Genomic DNA, 17,314 nt, shown 5'->3' with positions numbered 1-17,314 from the left:
CAAACCTTTAAAAGTAAAAAACCATGCACAGACAAATCCAAATTAAACCCTGCGCTCAGCATCCGACGTGTTACCTGTGTAACGCGTTACCTGTGCGAAAATGCCGGAAGGGGAAATCGGTGAAAAGTCAACAGTCCCGGATGAGTTCGCGCAAGCAAACGTAATCTTTTAGCTTTAAATCAGTTTGAACAATCAGGATAAGCGCAAGTAATTTCCATTTTTAATAGCCGCTATACCCACAATCTCTGTGCACTGTGTAAACAATGAGTGTCCTATTCACGCGACAGATCACTTCCGGCGTTTGCGTATACTACACCAGAGCACATACACATGTAACACGCCAGATGCTGAGCACGAGCTCAGGACAGATGGACATTGCTGTGTATCAAAGGTAGAAAATGATATAAATACTGTTCAGTTTCTCGCAAAACCTATTGTTTCGTGTCTTAGGACATGAATGTATCGTCACGAGTCGCAGGGTTTAATTTGGATTTGTCTGTACATGTTTTTTTTTATTTACTTTCAATGGTTTGGTGCCCATCCACTGCCATATATGACTAACAGCCTGCAACAGTTTGAGTTTTTCATTTTTGGGTAAACTATCCCGTTAATGCCATGTGCTGCACTTTTCACGTCTCTTTTAATAGATTTTTAATAATATAAGGTTTTTGTGTCATTTAGAGCACCCCCCCCCCCCCCAAGTTTGTCTAATTTCATTCGCGCCCCCCCCTCCCCTCCGGCGGAATGCATATGCGAATATTATCGATACGCAGCAAATCATTTACATATTATTTGCTGCGTATCGAGTTTGTAGAATTAATTACATTTAAACATAAATGTATAACCAGCTTACCTAATGTAATTTTGAACGCCAGACTACTTAACTCGATCGCACCAACTCTGCTAATGGCTGCCTGACAATTAGCTGCGGCCTTAATCAGATTGCCCCCTAGTGGAAGCCTAAAACATTGAGAGCTCGTCCTTATAATTACTCGGGTGAACGAGTCAGATTCTCGCGCCCCCCTTTGCAGGTCCTGGCACCCCCCTGGGGGGGCCCGCCCCGCCCCACAGGTTGAAAACCCCTGATTTAGAGCAACCACTCATAATGTGGTGCGACCAATAATAGCAATTACTGTATTAAATTAAAAATAAAATATCTCATTTCTGTGGCTAAAATATGAACCACTGCTACAGTATGCTTAAGTGAATGGTATTTTTAAAACATTTTTATCAGTTTTATGCAATTTACAAAAAAAATAAGTCTGCTAACTACATTTACGAAGGCAACTCTAAAAAATGTTTTTTACAAAAACTCAAAACAAATGCAAATACTTTGTTTCTAAATATTTTAATTACTGAGAACAGTAATTGAATTTAATTAATTATATTAAATTAATTTTAATATAAATCATGGTCACACCACATGACATTTTAAGGCTACGGCCGACTCATCTAGATGAGTTGATGAGATGTAGATGAGAACATTTTATATGAATTTATATGTACATAACATTCTTAATGTTTAAACAATTACAAAAGATATTATTTTTTGTATTTTAAAATTGGCGTGTCATAAATCTTTATACGTTAATGACGCAAAAATGTACACCATCGTAGTTATTTGATGCCAGTTTTTGGAGAATTATGATGCTTACGATTTATGAATATAGACTACTGGGTGAGCAATGTTTGAATTTGTTGACAGTGAACCAAACTTTGTCCAATGATCTCCATTTTATAAAATATCATGTGGTGCGACCATCAAGAAACTACCATTTTGTTATACTTTTATATTGAAATCCATTCAAAGATAGGACGTTGTAACATATACCAATTTGCCAAGGACCCATGGAAGCTTCAAGCAGGTTTGTGGCTCTCTTTCAAATTTGGAAAAAAAATAACCCTTTTAACAGCTGGTATGTAGTAACCACATTTGGATATCATGTGGTATGACCTAAAACAAAAAACAATGAATATTAATGTATTTCTACAAGTATTTATTTTTATTATAACTTTCATAGTGACCTTTTGTGGGAAGCCAGCCTGTTTTGTTTAGGTGGCCAAATCTAAGCTTGTAAATTTGAACTGAATTTGAAACCAATTATCATGTGATGCGACCACAGCAGAGTGTATTCCATTATAGATATATGTCCCAGATTGGCAGTTTTCGTGCTTTTATAATCAATTGATGGTTTATATACATAAAATACTTTATTTTAGAATCATTTGTAATTGATTTTTATGCAGTTTGGGGAATTTCAGGCAGCCTATGTTTAACCTTTTTACAAGATTCAAAAAATTGAAAAAATTTGAGCATGTAATTTTAGTTTGGTAGTTATGCATTTATTAGTAATTTATTCTTTATTTATTAAATAATTAATTCTTTATTTATTAGATGAGGTGAACATATGTAAAAATGCTTCCATCTAGGGTTTCAGCTTCCTCTGAATTTCCATCATATTATTCAAACATATGCACAAAAGACTTTCTTTTCCTCAGAAATATATGGTTATATTGCTTTCTACATAACTGATTTTGAATATGAAAATTACTGTGTGCAAAGTGAAGTGGTGCAAAAAAAATGAAAAAAAAGTGCAACATGTGACCTGGATAAATTTTTTTCTGTACATATTTTATACTTTTGAGGCACAATAAATGAAACTTTTTATTTATCCATCCAAGTACAGAAAGACAAAAGAGGATGATTTGGTTTTTGGAGTGCAAATCTGTTAACAGTCAGTTCACATAAAATTAACAAATTTGTAAATCCATAAAAATGCATACTCTCCTTCCAAAAACATTCGCTAGAGTACAGTACAGGAGGATTTAGAAACACCAAAACTCAGCATAAACTCAGAAAGTGATGAAACAAAAGCATGTTTTACAATACAAGTCAAATGTGAACCTCGTGCCTTATATTTTTAAGAAAAGAAACAGAATATATCACAAAGAACAGTAACTAAAGAGAATACATGGCTACTGCGCATTGTGTGAAATTAGATCACTTCTCTACTCAGATGTGCCAATATAAGCCTTTTCAATATATGAATACGCAAACACAGAATACACTTTTCCAGCATTTCCCATTGGTTTTCCATGCTGCAAGTAACCTGGATTCATTCAAAGGCAAGAAAATGTAGACGATATTATATAAAATGACATGTACTTAGTAGGAAATTCTGATCACAGATCAGCATCCACTGCCTATTAACTAATGTTTAGACACTACAAATGACTGTGGATCATAAATCCATAAGATTTCATATGTAAAGGGAGAAATCCTAAATTTGGCAAATTTAGGGAAAAGACTTGAAAGAAGTGTATTTATGAACCATCTAAACAAAAATAAGAAACCCAAGAACACTTAATAAGTTGCCTTGGAGTAAAATTCCACATTCAAGTCAACTTTAAGTAGCTGTGTTATTGAAAGCCTGACACATGTTCGAAATACAGACCTTCTGATTAAACTACAGTACAAATAATGATATGTACACATTTCAAAATGGGTTGTAACAGACGAATTTGTCATTAGTGATGTGATAGTGTTATTTAAATTAATAAACATTATTTGAAAAAGTTAAAGTAAGAGTGTTTCTTAGTACAGCTTCCCTAAAACATTGTCGTTTCCTGTTAAAGGAACACTCCACTTTTTTTGGAAATAGGTTCATTCTCCAACTCCCCCCGAGTTAATAAGTTGAGTTTTACCGTTTTGAAATCCATTCAGCCGTTCTCCTGTTCTGGCGATATCACTTTTAGCATAGCTTAGCATAGATCATTGAATCCTATTAGACCAATAGCATCGCATTCAAAAATGACCAACGAGTTTCGATATTTGTCCTATTTAAAACTTGACTCCTCTGCAGTTATATCGTGTACTAAGACCGGCGGAAAATGTAAAGCTGCGATTTTCTAGGCCAATAAGATTAGGAACTACACTTCCATTCAAGCGTAATAGTCAAGGAAGTTTGCTGCCGTAATAAGGCTGAAGCAGGAGCAGTAATACCACGCAGCACATGTGCAAATGCTAAACTAGCTGGGAACTCATTTCTGATAATACTCCGCCTGCTTCGGCCATATTACAGCAGCAAACTTCCTTGACTATTACGCCGGAATGGAAGTGTAGTTCCTAATCTTATCAGCCTAGAAACTCGCAGCTTTGCATTTCCACCGGTCTTAGTACACGATATAACTACAGAAGAGTCAAGTTTTAAATACAACAAATATGGAAACTCGTTGGTCATTTTTGAATGCGATGCTATTGGTCTAATAGGATTCAATGATCTATGCTAAGCTATGCTAAAAGTGATATCGCCAGAACAGGACAACAGCTGAATGGATTTCAAAACGGTAAAAAATCAACTTATTAACTCAGGGGGAGTTGGAGAATGAGCCTATTTCCAAAAAAAGTGGAGTGTTCCTTTAATACTGGCCTTGAAGTATTTAAAAATTAATTATAAAGGCTAATACACAGATTCATTTGGACATTGAACACGGCACCATGTGAAAGCGAGAGGTGTTTTGTACAACATCTACCTGTTATGCTGATGTAGACCTCTAAACGCTTTATAACCATTCAGAACTGCTGTGGTCCCTGAGGCCAGTTTCCACTCATTCACACTGATGTCATTCCAAGTTTTCTGCCGTTTTTCCAGACGTCCCGTCTGGAGCGTTCAGTCCATGTAGTCCTTCACGCTGAGTGTCGGCTCAACTAGCTGATTGTGGACGTGCATCAACCCTGTAGGACAAAAGATCCATCAGTATGTTTAGGAAATCCAGCCCAGCCAAAGATATTAAACCCCCAGGAGAGACCAAAGCCCTTAAGACCAGACAGATCGTGTTTCTGAGAAAAGCGCTTGTGATGGACATTCCAGACGGGTTTAGATTTTGAACCTGCCGTCTTTAGACAGATATTGACCTTGAGACGAGCCAACCACTAAAACCAAGATGAGATCAGTAAAAACGATGAAAAATGATCAAAAGCAAACAAACAGCTGCTCTATTTGGTTCCTCAGAGGGAAAAGGCATGGCTAAATTTATGGGTTGGTAAGATTGTTTTTAAAAGACGTCTCTTATGCTCACCAAGACTGCATTTACTTGATTAAGAATGCAGTAAAAACAGTAATATTGTAAAATATTAATACAATTGAAAATAACTGTTTTCTATTTGAATAGGTTTTAACATTTAATTTATTTCTGTGACTCAAAGCTGAATTTTCAGCATCATTACTCTAGTCTTCAGTCACATGATCCTTCAGAAATCATTCTAATATGTTGATTTGATGCTCAAGTTATCAATTATCAATGTTGAAAACAATTGTGCTGCTTAATATTTTTGTGGAAATGCCTCTCAAATTCACAAACTTGTAAATCTGAATGAACTTGTATACCTTTGAAAGCTTGTTATAAAAATAAATAAGTAACTATTTAGTCCGCTCGCCAGTTCTTTGCTCTTCAAGGAATCTGTTTCCACAGAAGAGCAACTTTCCATCTATGTGAGTCAAAGATTTGTCCCTCAGGCTGCAGAGCGCTCAGTCACGTACCTTTAAAATACTTCACAGTTTTGACCCTGAGCTCCAGCGTCGCATCTTCATCGCAAATGAAAATGGTTCGTGGATGCTGCTGGAAGGCAGATACCGTCCACATGTGGTTCACACCCTCCTCGATGGCTTTATACAGGGCGAAGGCCTTATGAGCCCCTGTGATCAGAATCATGACCTGCAAATCACGGACAATTAGTTCAGGATTGTCTTACAGGGATCACATTCAAGATGGTGGCTTTCACATATTTTTAAGGCAAATATATGTCAAAAACGAGTTTAAATTTAGAATCAGTCACCAACATTTCTTATGTCTAATCAAGAAATTCTCAGGTTACACTTGTCAAAACAGTCAAAAGTTTTTTTGAACTTTAAGAATGTTTAGAATGATCTCTTCTGCTCACCAAGCCTGCATTTATTTGATCCAAAATACAGCATGTTTTTATTATTTAAAATAACTATTCTATTTCTATATTCTATTTGAATATAACGTAATGTAATTTATTCCTGTGATCAAAGCTACATTTTCAGCATCATTACTCCAGTCTTCAGTGTCACATGTTCCTTCAGAAATCATACTAATACACTGTAAAAAAACAAAAACACAATTTGTTGAGTCAACTTTAAAGAATTACCCTGATGCCTTACCATTTTAAGTTCAGTCAACTCAAATACATTTATTCAACTTTAATTGTTAAATTGTAAAAAGTGACAAGTTAGATTTTAGAGTTGACTAAACTTAACTATTTGTTTGTTAAACTTAACAGCTGTATTTGTTACCCGGCTGTCTTAAAATTGTAAGTTGAATCAATTCAAATATCTAAGTTGTCATTTAGTAAAACTTAACATTTCAAGTTGACTAAATCTTTACCGAGTTGACTGAACCTAAAATTTTAAGGCAGCCACTGCCAGGTAACAAATTATCTTAAGTTGACTCAACAAATAGTTTTTTTTACAGTGTATGCTGATTTGCTTTTCAAGAAAGATTTGTATTATTATTATCAATATTTAAAACAGTTCTTTGATGAATAGAAAGATCCAAAGATCAGTGTGTGTGTGTATATATATATATATATATATATATATATATATATATTTTTTTTTTTTTTATAGAAATTATCGAAATTGCTTTCATTTAGCAAGGATGCTTTAAATTGATCAAAAGTGATGATAAAGACAATGTTACAAAATATTTCTATTTCAGATAAATGCTCTTCTGAACTTTCTATTTAACAAAGAAACCTGAAATAAAAAACTACTCCGCTGTTTTCAACATATTAATAATAAAAAATGTTTTTGGAGCAGCAAATCAGAATATTAAAATGAAATCTGAAGGAGCATGATTGGACTAACGATGCTAAAAATGCAGCTTTGAAATCATAGAATTAAATTACATTTTAAAATATATTCAAAAAGAAAACAGTTATTTTAAATAGCAAAAATATTTCAAAATTGTAGTGTTTTTCTTGTACTTTGGATCAAATAAATTCAGGCTTGGTGAGCAGAAATGACTTCTTTAAAAACATTAAAAAACTTTTGACTGGTAGTGTATAACAACAATTGTGCATAATTACATGCAAGTAACCACAAGCCAAACCATAATCACAACCGTAACCATATAAGTGCATGTAGTTAATTCATTTTACTCAGTACTTAAATGTATAATAACACTGCAACAAAGACACCTTAAAAATAAACTTTAACCAATTTTTTGTATTTTTAAAACATTATTATTATTATTATTATTATTATTATTATGTTTTTGTAACAGTAATTGTAAGTATCATTGTAGTACATGTTATTTTTATTATTATGTTATTTTTATTATATATATTTTTTTCTTCAGGGTACAATATGACTTGGAAATGTTTTAAGAGATGCTTAATATAATGATAAGATGATGATAATCAGGTGACGTCTGGCCACCACATCAACAAAATCAAGTGACCCGAAGGACATTTTACCCAGCATCCTGTCTGTTAATGTATTCAGGTATGTTTATATACTTGTTTGTATTTCCAGGACAATCAGTCTCACATTGAGACACAGACACATGTTCAGTTTAGTGCTATAACAAAGAGAACATTTGTTAGTATTTAAAAGATAATTATATTTATCAATGGCAGATGTCAAATGCTCCAAACAAATGCGTGTCTGACTGGGACAAAAGGAAGACACTGATATCACAAAGGATGCTATTGAATTTAAGGACAAAAGACGTTGTGTTCATTCTACATTCAGTTTCAACCACAAACTCCCACTTCAGGTATACTCAGACTCATGTCAAGTCTTATATTTGGAGGTATTAAGACTTTATGTTGATGATGTGGTAGGTAAAATGAGTAAAGTAAATACAATTTTTGCACTGATGACAAATACATTACCATTTCAATCACTCAAAGTATAATTTCTTGCTTTTCAAGATGCTTTAAACTTTGCAGCTGATATGACCATCATTTTTGACTGGTAGAGTATCTTCCCTCAGCTGAATGGTCCCCTCCTTAATGTGTGAATATCCTGTATTTGTTCATTTACCTCTCTGGCATCCATCACTGTTCCTACTCCAACGGTGAGTGTCATGGTGGGCACTTTGGAAAGATCGTTCCCAAAGAAACGTGCATTGGCTACTATCGTGTCCTTGGCCAACGTCTTCACTCTGGTCCTGGACACAAGACTGGAGCCGGGCTCATTAAAGGCGATGTGCCCATCTGGACCAATGCCTGGGGAAATTAAAAGAAGCGATACAAAAAGAAAAAATATTAAATGATGGGAATATGTAATGATTCTAAATATGATAGCAGTTGAGTATGAAAGCAAGTAATTCAAATCACAAAATATAGGCATTACAGTAATGAGCCAAAATGTGCTTATTTATCATAAAAACAACAAAATTATAGCGTACTATGTATGTTGTTCTCTTATAACAAACAGCCTAAAGCCTATATCATTAGGACCAGTTTCATTATTGTTAACTAAAACTATCAAAAATGTATTATATTTAGAGGTCGACCGATGTATCGGTTTTGCCGATTAATCGGCACCGATAGTTGATTGGCCGACCTATCGGTTATCTGCAAAAATCCTTGCCGATAGTTTTTCCGGGTTGCGTTCTTTGTTGAAGCGGCTCAGCTCCGCTCCACTGTCATAGAGTAGCCTATGAGAGGTTAAGCCCCAGACCAATGTTTAATCTCAGGATTGTTACCATATATTTGTATTGATTTATATCCAGCTGGTCATATTCTTAGCCAGCAAAGTTGCAGATTTAAAGACGTGACGTGAGAAAGCAAACTGTGTTCATTCAGCCGACAGAATCCTGCCGAGTCACAGCGCGCCATAGTTTTACATTACAGATCTGTCCCAAATCATTGTTAATGTTGATAAAGACTTGACTCTGGGCTGGAAGATTGAGTATTGTGCATTTAAGCAAAATATTTTTTTATTTCTGTAGCTCTAATAATGTCTGTATGCTTCATATAGAGCTATAATTTATGTTTTAGCCTTTTCGTCAGGCAGCGGAAGCATGGTAGTTACGCACTTTATTTTACAATGCCATTTTCCTGTTCTTATTTTATTTTAATAACTGATCAACAAAAATATCTATTAAAAATTAAGATAAAAATTATACAAAACGAAATTCGTTTAAGAAGGGATTTTCCACAAATAAAAACGTACGAAGTGGTCAAAAATTGTGTCTGACCCTCTCCAATTCTCCCAGCCTATTGCCGTCCAATTCATACCACGTCCTTTATGACATTTACAAATTACACAAACTTCTTTCGTAATTAACATATTAAACTGAAAAAACAAACAAATAATATTTAAACAAATGTAAAACAGAAAAGAAATTGTTTTTGAAATGGCTGCAATATAGATCGCACTTTCTCTTTCCGTTCGATCTGTTCTTTAATCTAACCTTTGCCGCTTTTTTTATCATTCTTGAAGTAAACATTTGCCCGTTTGGTGATTAAATAAACTGTTTTAGATTTCTGCTTTAACTACACAACGTGTCCTGTGTGTGTTTGATACCTGCAAGTTATCCGTTAACGCAGCGCTGCACGTTTGTCCGGTTTCATTAAGGGTGGGTAAAAAAAAAAAAGGATTCTCCGATGCATCGCAATCCTCTCTTCAATGAGCGTGCGTTTTTCCCGCATATGGCACATGTGCGCGCTAGAGACGCGGCGGGCTTCATTGCACAGGATTTGCACTGTGAGCTACATGTGCATTGTTTGACAGTGTGAACTTTCAACCGCAGTTTTTTTACTTTACATTTGCCTTCATTTCTGCCGTTTGTAATGCAGTACTATTAGATGCACAAAACTCGCGCACTGACAGACTTTCACTTATGCTTTGGGTTTGTTCGTCCTAAAAAGCTCGATTGAGGATGCGGTTAAATGCACTTGCATTTTCGAATAGTTTTATACGAAACTGATGTACAGTACACACAGTCAGTTATGTTTTCAGAGCAGGACAAAAAATCTGATATATCGAAATAGATCTGTGCATTCGTTTTAATGCAGCCTGTTAAAGAAGCTACTGTCTACGATCTCATCAGCAATAATCAAATGATAAAGAAAAAAGAACACTTATTTTAAATAAGTAATTGTTTAAAAAAGTAGCCTGCTTATATAATGGAAAAATCTATTTGATGTAAAATGTAAATGAAAATGTAGCCATGTGCAGTAATATTGAAAACTGAGAATGTGATGCATGGTTATATTTAGTTGATATTGAAAATCGTAATTAAATTGAATCTTAATTTTAAGATGGCAGTAGGTACTACTGACATACAGAGATTCCAAATATCAACAAAAGGCATAAAACCTGCAATTTTACATATTGTTAAAATGTAAAGATTCACACCACTTTACAATGAGCCCATTTGTAACATCAACTAAGATTGATGAAAGCTGTAGAATAAAAGTGTTGTTCCTTGTTAGAGTCTGTTAATTTCAACATTTACTGTAATATTGTTAAATTTTGAAGTTTATTTTGTTAACATTAATGAACTATGAAATAACTTTAATGATCAATATATAATAATTATTAATATTTTTATTCATTTACAAAGTATGGTTTAGTATTTTTTTTTTAAATAGTACAGCACTATTTTAGTTGCCGTTCAGTATTCATTTTCAAAAACTATCGGTTAATTAATCGGTATCGGCCAGTGTGGTCCAACCTAGCTATTGGTATCGGTAAAAACCAATATCGGTCGACCTCTAATTATATTAATTGAAATGCAATCACATAAAATATACAGTTGAGGTCAAAAGTTTACATACACCTTACAGAATCTGCAAAATGTTAATTATTTTACAAAATGCATGTTATTTTTTATTTTGTACTGACCTGAAAAAGCTATATCACATAAAAGGTGTTTACATATAGTCCCCAAGAGAAAATAATAGTAGAATTTATAAAAATTCTGTTCAAAAATTATTAAAGTTATTATTAGCTGTTATCAATTATTGCTACAGCAAGCTTAAGAATCAGTTCTGTGGCAAAAAATAAAAACATTTGTTACTGCAGCAATTTAACTGTTTAGAGAGCCAGTTTTGCGTGTACATACTAGATATGCATCACAAAGCACTGTTACTGGTGTCTCTCGATTAATCTGGGTCTGAAAAAACAATTTATTAGGATCTAATTTATTGAACGCACCTCCCACAAACAGCTCAATTCCACCAGCTGCAGTAATTTTCTGCTCAAAGGCTTCACACTCGGTCTGCAGGTCGCTAGCATTGCCATCCAGTATATGGGTGTTCTGGGGTTCGATGTCAATGTGCTTAAAGAAGTTATTCCACATGTAGGAGTGATAGCTCTCGGGATGATCCCTGGGCAGACCTGAACATAAAGAGATAATTAAGATATAATTAAGAAAGAAATTATAATGAAGGTTTTAAAGGAGTGGTTCACTTTCAGAACAAAAATTTACAGATAATGTACTCACCCCCTTGTCATCCGAATTGTTCATGTCTTTCTTTCTTCAGTCGTAAGGAAATTATTTTTTTGAGGAAAACATTTCAGGATTTCTCTCCATATAATGGACCTCTATGGTGCCCCCGAGTTTGAACTTCCAAAATGAGGCTTCAAATGGCTCTAAACAATCACAGCCGAGGAAAGAAGAGTCTTATCTAGCAAAAAAAAAATTACCATTTATATACTTTTTAACCTCAAATGTTAATCTTGTCTAGCTCTGTGTGTACTCTGTGTAGAGATTAAAAAGTATGTCAATTCTAAATGTTTTTAGAAAATAACCGATCGTTTCGGTAGATGAGACCCTAGTTCCTCGGCTGGGATCATTTAGAGCCCTTTGAAGCTGCATTAAACTGCATTTTGGAAGTTCAAACTCACAGGCACCATTGAAGTCCAATATATGGAGAGAAATCCTGAAATGATTTCATTAAAAAACATAATTTCAACTGAAAAAAGAAAGAAATGAACATCCTGGATGACAAGGGGGTGAGTACATTGTCTGTACATTTTGATGAAACATGTTGTTTGTGAAAAACACATTCTTTTCAGTTGTGAAAATGTCACACTGCAACTAAAACGTTTAAGAAATGTAAGAACTAGACTAGAAACGGTTGAGGGCGGGTGGCCAGTGCGTAAACACTTTTTATCATTGTTTTACGCATTTTTCATGCATTATTTTATGCCGACTTGCTGCGTCTGAGTTTGTGAAGATCTTGCATTCTCAGCACTTCTCCTGAAAAGTGATCTGTGCAGTCACACTCACCCACATACTCGTCCATGTTAAAGGTCTTCACATATTTAAAGGACAGGTCTCCATTTTTGTGATATTCGATCAGCTTCTTATAGCAGCCGAGGGGTGTGCTACCTGCAAATATTCAGATTATATAATGATCATAATCTTCCTGATGTATTGAATTTCCAGATTCTGATATATTTCTGAAAGAAACAGGATATTCAACAAGAAAAAAAAAACAAAAACAAATGTAGGACAGGACTGGATTTTAAAACTATTAGTAACTTTTAGTTTACCTGTCGGAAGTCCTAAAGTGAAGTAGCGGTCAGCACTGGGTTTGAAATGGATGATCCGGTTGCGGATGTACTTTGCAGCCCATTCGCTGGCCAGATCATAGTCGTCCAGAATCACAAGTCTCATGACTTCTCACTGATAACAGATCACTGCAACCCTTAAAACTCTAAAAATAAATACACATCAATACTTTATTGACCAACACTGACCAGTTCACATGATCAAGCAAAGCCCAGTCCAGTGAGGAGCAAAACAACCAAGATGCACATTTGCTTTAATAAATATGATCTACTAACATGTACAGTATATAATCAGCATGGCAATATATAATCTTAACACTGCATATGTTTGCTTTGAACTTGTATTAATGACATCAAATTCTCTAGCTTTAATTACAACCAGCTGCGCTTTTAAATGTCGTTGGATGTCGAATAACGGTTATGGATATATAATGGGTAATAAAATCTTTTACTTACAGTAATAAAGCGCAGGATCTGAGCCACGTCGGGGTGAATGGATACAAGTTTTCTTTGAAAACACTGATCATGTGATCGAGTTCCGGTCATGTGCGCTGACAACACACTTCCGGGTTGTAGGCACTGCCCATGTATGGAGACCGACATGGCTCTTCTGTAATATGAAATAAGCAATGTGCAGTATTAATGAAACAATGAAATATTAAGCATGTAAGATATCGTTTAAATTTGAAAATATGTGAATTAAGAAACATTAGTATTTCATCATATTGACGCAGTTGTTTAATAAAGGAAACTTTAGTGATTAATCACAGTTTATGTTTTATTAGCATGACAAAGAGTGCATGTGTAGGTAAAATAACAATAGTGCAAACAATAGTGCAAACATCTATCTATTTTTTGTTCTTATGTTGTGCGTAGTGCAATTGTCACTTCGTTCAATTTTCTCTCCAGTCGTTTAATTTCCTTTTCTTTCTACCATGCCTGACCTTGCAGGAGGACCCCAGGGAGGCAGACGGCTATGAGAGAGAGAGAGCAACAGAAGGCGTCGGATTGAGGGATGATAGTGTGCAGAAGTCTGATTCTTTTTAGCGAATCGGTTCGTTCGGACAATTCAAGCGGTTCAAAATTGATTCCTTTGAGACGCCGCTTTGAAGTGTCTACAGAATCGCAGCGGGTTTTTTTCTCGTCGTCTTTATGTGTGATTAAGTATATATCTGTGTTAGCGTGACAGAATTGTTGTAGGACTACATTACATTAGGATAAATCACAAACATATTGACATGGACCTAAACTAGAGTTAGCCACGCCCAACAAACTTGTCACAGTTTACTGGAAACCTTTTGGAAAAACCCTAACCTTAAATACAGCAAATTGTTCCAGTTTTTGCACTCTTCTCCTTTATTTGTTATAATTTTGGCAGTCTATAGTACTCCAAATGTTTTTCCCGGTCCGACTGATTAGCACAGCCCAAAACATGACAATAATTGATCATTTTCAGCAGCAATAATCAGCAAAATATGTGAGTTTTGCTCAGTTCAGTGGCATTGTTTATGTTCAGTGCCACCAACATGGCCAATTGATGAAAACACTCTATAAGTCTGTATTGACCCAAAACATGTAGTTCTATTGCTGCATTTAAACAATAAATAACCTGAAATCTTCAGACCCTGGTGAAAAAAAAAAAAACAGCTAAAACCAGCCTAGGCTGGTTGGCTGGTTTTAGCTGGTCAACCTGGTCATAGCTGGTCAGCAGGCTGGTTTTAGAGGGGTTTTGGCCACTTTTCCAGGCTGGTCTTAGCTGGTCAGGCTGGGAAACCACCAGCTAAAACCAGCTACTTCCAGCTTAAACCAGCTAAGACCAGCCAACCAGCCTAGGCTGGTTTTAGCTGTTTTTTTCAGCAGGGGAGGCCAAGTACTCAAACTATATATGTGACTTAACTTTGTTCATAATCTTTAAACGTAAATGTGAACTCAGGGAGTGTTTGCCTGTGTATATCTGGCTCTCGTTTACTAGAGTTTATAAATCCACATCCAACAAAGTGTCACAGTTTGTCAAGTGACTACGTGAAAACCTTTTGGAAAAACCCTGACTAATTCTAATACACATTAGCAAGCGTGTAGCAGCTACATAGAGAGATTAAAAACAACTTCGTAACCAACCATGTTGCTAATAAAGGGTTTGCACTTACCTCACGGTTTATCCGGTTCAGTTTGGCCAACCTCAAACATTTTCTTTCCTCTGACAGTCTTTTGAACTCTTCTCATTGATTTGTTATAACTAGTCTATAGCACTCTAAATGTTTATCCTAGTCCAACTGTTTAGTACAGTCCAAAACATGACAATAATTGACAATTTTCAGCAGCAATTATCAGCTAAATTTGCGAGTTTCGTTCAGTTCAGTGGCATTGTTTACATTTTGTGCCGCCAACATGGCCAATTGACGACGTGTCATGAAAACATGACACTGTATTGACCTGAATTATGTTGTTCTATTGCTGCATTTAAACAACAAATAAATTAAATAAATAAATAAGTTTTGTGTACATAATACATAATGTGTGTGTACTGTTTATATTTATTATGTGTACATGAATACACACACATGCATGTATATATTTACGAAAAATCTCATGTTTATATATTAAATATATTTATATATAATATAAATTATATGAATATATATATATATATATATATATATATATATATATATATATATACATACATATAAAGTATATACTGTATGTGTGTGTCTTTATATACATAATAAATATACACAGTAAACACACATATATTATATAAACAAAAACTTTAATTTTGGATGTGCACTGGACCAGCACTAGTTTAGTGCTAAACAAAAGATGTTGCTTTATATTTTTGGTGTTTGTTTTTTTATGTATCTCAGTAATAATACAAACATCCATATAGTTGACATTATTGGGTTTAATCTGTACAATTTTTGCTCATTGTTGGAGGTTCCTGAAATTAAAAGTAGCCATAATTATATTTACACAAAAGTGGTGTGGTGTCTTTGTGTAATTATCCGAATGCTAATTTTCTAATTTATTAATACATTAGTTTTCAAATTAATTACTGTAGTTTTAATTGTATTTTCACACAAATTGTCAAATGTTCTCCCAAAACTGTCAGTTATTTACAAACGCGAATCGGTTCAACTGAATCGATACAAAGAATCATTTTAAAACAACGATTCATTCGCTGGGAAGGGATGAGGGAGGGGTGGAGTGACCGAGGAGAGGCTGTCTGCGTTCAGATGGAGGATTAAGCTGGTCCCTATCCCGACAGCATCCAGCACCGACACGCAGCCCAAACATCATCCCACACCTGTCCGCCCCGTCTGTATCAACCGGATCCACCTGTCCCTTTCATCCCGTGCTGGCTCTCCATCGCTGGACCGCACCGGTCCACACCCCCCGAACCGGACCGGTGTCCTTTCAAACCACGAGGTGGGTGCAGCTGTCTCTGTTGTTCTTCTGTATGTTCATTAACTGGACATGTGTCTGTGTGCCAACAAGGAGCATTTTTAGACGTTCAAGGGATGTTATTTTTAGGGTTTAGATTCATTTCTATTGTGCGCTCACAGTCACTGCTGTTCGGACGGACGGAGAGGAAGATTCAAATCGGATTAAGATTAAACGGGAGAACCAACAAAAGACTGGCCATTTTTTGCTTTGTTCACTAGATTACCACACAGGGCTTATTTTATCTGAGATGACACGTATGGATTTGGCGAAAAAAAAAACGTTCAACATATTGGATCGAGGAAATACAGTCCATCTGAGCGGAGTATGTAGGCTAGGTCATTTTGGGTTTCGCATCGGACGTGAATAGAATTTATTTTGCGAGTTGTTTAAAATAAAACATCTTGTAGTCTGCTTTTTAAGTCTGAATGTCATACTAGTCTCTCATAATTGTTTAAACGCTGAATAGAGATCATGGTTGTGTGTATGGAGTGCGTTGTAGTGATTCGCAAACGAATCGTTCGTTTGAATCGGTTCCTTGTAGGCTAATGAATTGTCTGAGCGAATAGTTATGAGGTGTTTGTTCTTAATTATTTATGACTATAGTACGTAAAATGCATATTTTCTTGTTTGTATGTGAGATTTTAGATGAAAACTGCTGTGCTATAGCTATTTACAAAGTACAACATTGTGACAACATTTGTATTTTTGAAGAGCAGACATGAGTTTGAATAAACAGTGCATTACTTACTGAGATACACGTAAAAACCAAGCAGGTCTGTTAATTGAACGATTAATAGAACACTAAAACCAATCACTGAATCGTTTTAAATGAACAGTTCAACAGAATCGATTCGCTTGAATGACTCGGACAAGCGCTCGCGTGTTTACTATTGGCTATTGTTCAGTGAGCGCTGGCTATTTTGGAGACGCGCTCTTGACGCGGCGCTGCTCTTGCACGCACTGTCGCTTTCGCGTTGCGTTTGGACTATATTTGGTTCAGACTGCACATATGTTGTGGAAATGAACTAAGATTTACTGTGGAGTCGTAAATCTCGTAGACCATGTGATTATGTATTACAGTGGTAGCACTGCTGTGTTCTGAATGAGTGAGGTGTGGCATATGCACCCTCTTTCTCTTTCCCTCGCCTCCCTCTCTGTTTTTGGGGCGCTTGGGCACATCATGTACACTGCACTGGACGTTATGATCTATTCCTGCTACGTTTGAACATACTGAGCTTTATTTTAAGTGTGTTTACATGGGGAGTAGATTGTAATTATGTGCACACGCGACCATGTGCGCATGCACACCA

General features: G+C 35.4%; 1 protein-coding gene across 1 annotated transcript; it reads right to left on the bottom strand.

The window, feature by feature from the left end:
- Positions 1-2,652: 2,652 nt before the first annotated feature.
- Positions 2,653-13,096, bottom strand: gnpda2 (glucosamine-6-phosphate deaminase 2). Its single transcript, XM_073820640.1, has 7 exons — positions 13,017-13,096; positions 12,543-12,706; positions 12,277-12,378; positions 11,199-11,381; positions 8,073-8,257; positions 5,541-5,715; positions 2,653-4,735 (listed from the first exon to the last, which is right to left on the bottom strand). Exons 2-7 carry the CDS (start codon positions 12,664-12,666, stop codon positions 4,671-4,673), a joined length of 834 nt encoding a protein of 277 aa, XP_073676741.1. The 5' UTR covers positions 12,667-12,706; positions 13,017-13,096; the 3' UTR covers positions 2,653-4,670.
- Positions 13,097-17,314: the final 4,218 nt, after the last annotated feature.

Source organism: Garra rufa, chromosome 16, assembly GCF_049309525.1.
Source record: "Garra rufa chromosome 16, GarRuf1.0, whole genome shotgun sequence".
Taxonomy (NCBI): domain Eukaryota; kingdom Metazoa; phylum Chordata; class Actinopteri; order Cypriniformes; family Cyprinidae; genus Garra; species Garra rufa.
Note: the sequence above shows the minus strand (reverse complement) of the source record. Positions and strands in the feature narration are given on the sequence as shown.

What these genes read in the sequence shown, in the direction of transcription:
- gnpda2 (XM_073820640.1), bottom strand. Translation starts at nt 12,666, where the DNA reads ATGAGACTTGTGATTCTGGACGACTATGATCTGGCCAGCGAATGGGCT. An exon ending in AATTGAGCTGTTTGTGGGAG is followed by an intron (nt 8,258 to 11,198) that starts GTGCGTTCAATA and finishes TAATTTCCCCAG; the next exon opens with GCATTGGTCCAGATGGGCAC. An exon ending in AACTGTGAAGTATTTTAAAG is followed by an intron (nt 4,736 to 5,540) that starts GTACGTGACTGA and finishes TTTGTCCTACAG; the next exon opens with GGTTGATGCACGTCCACAAT.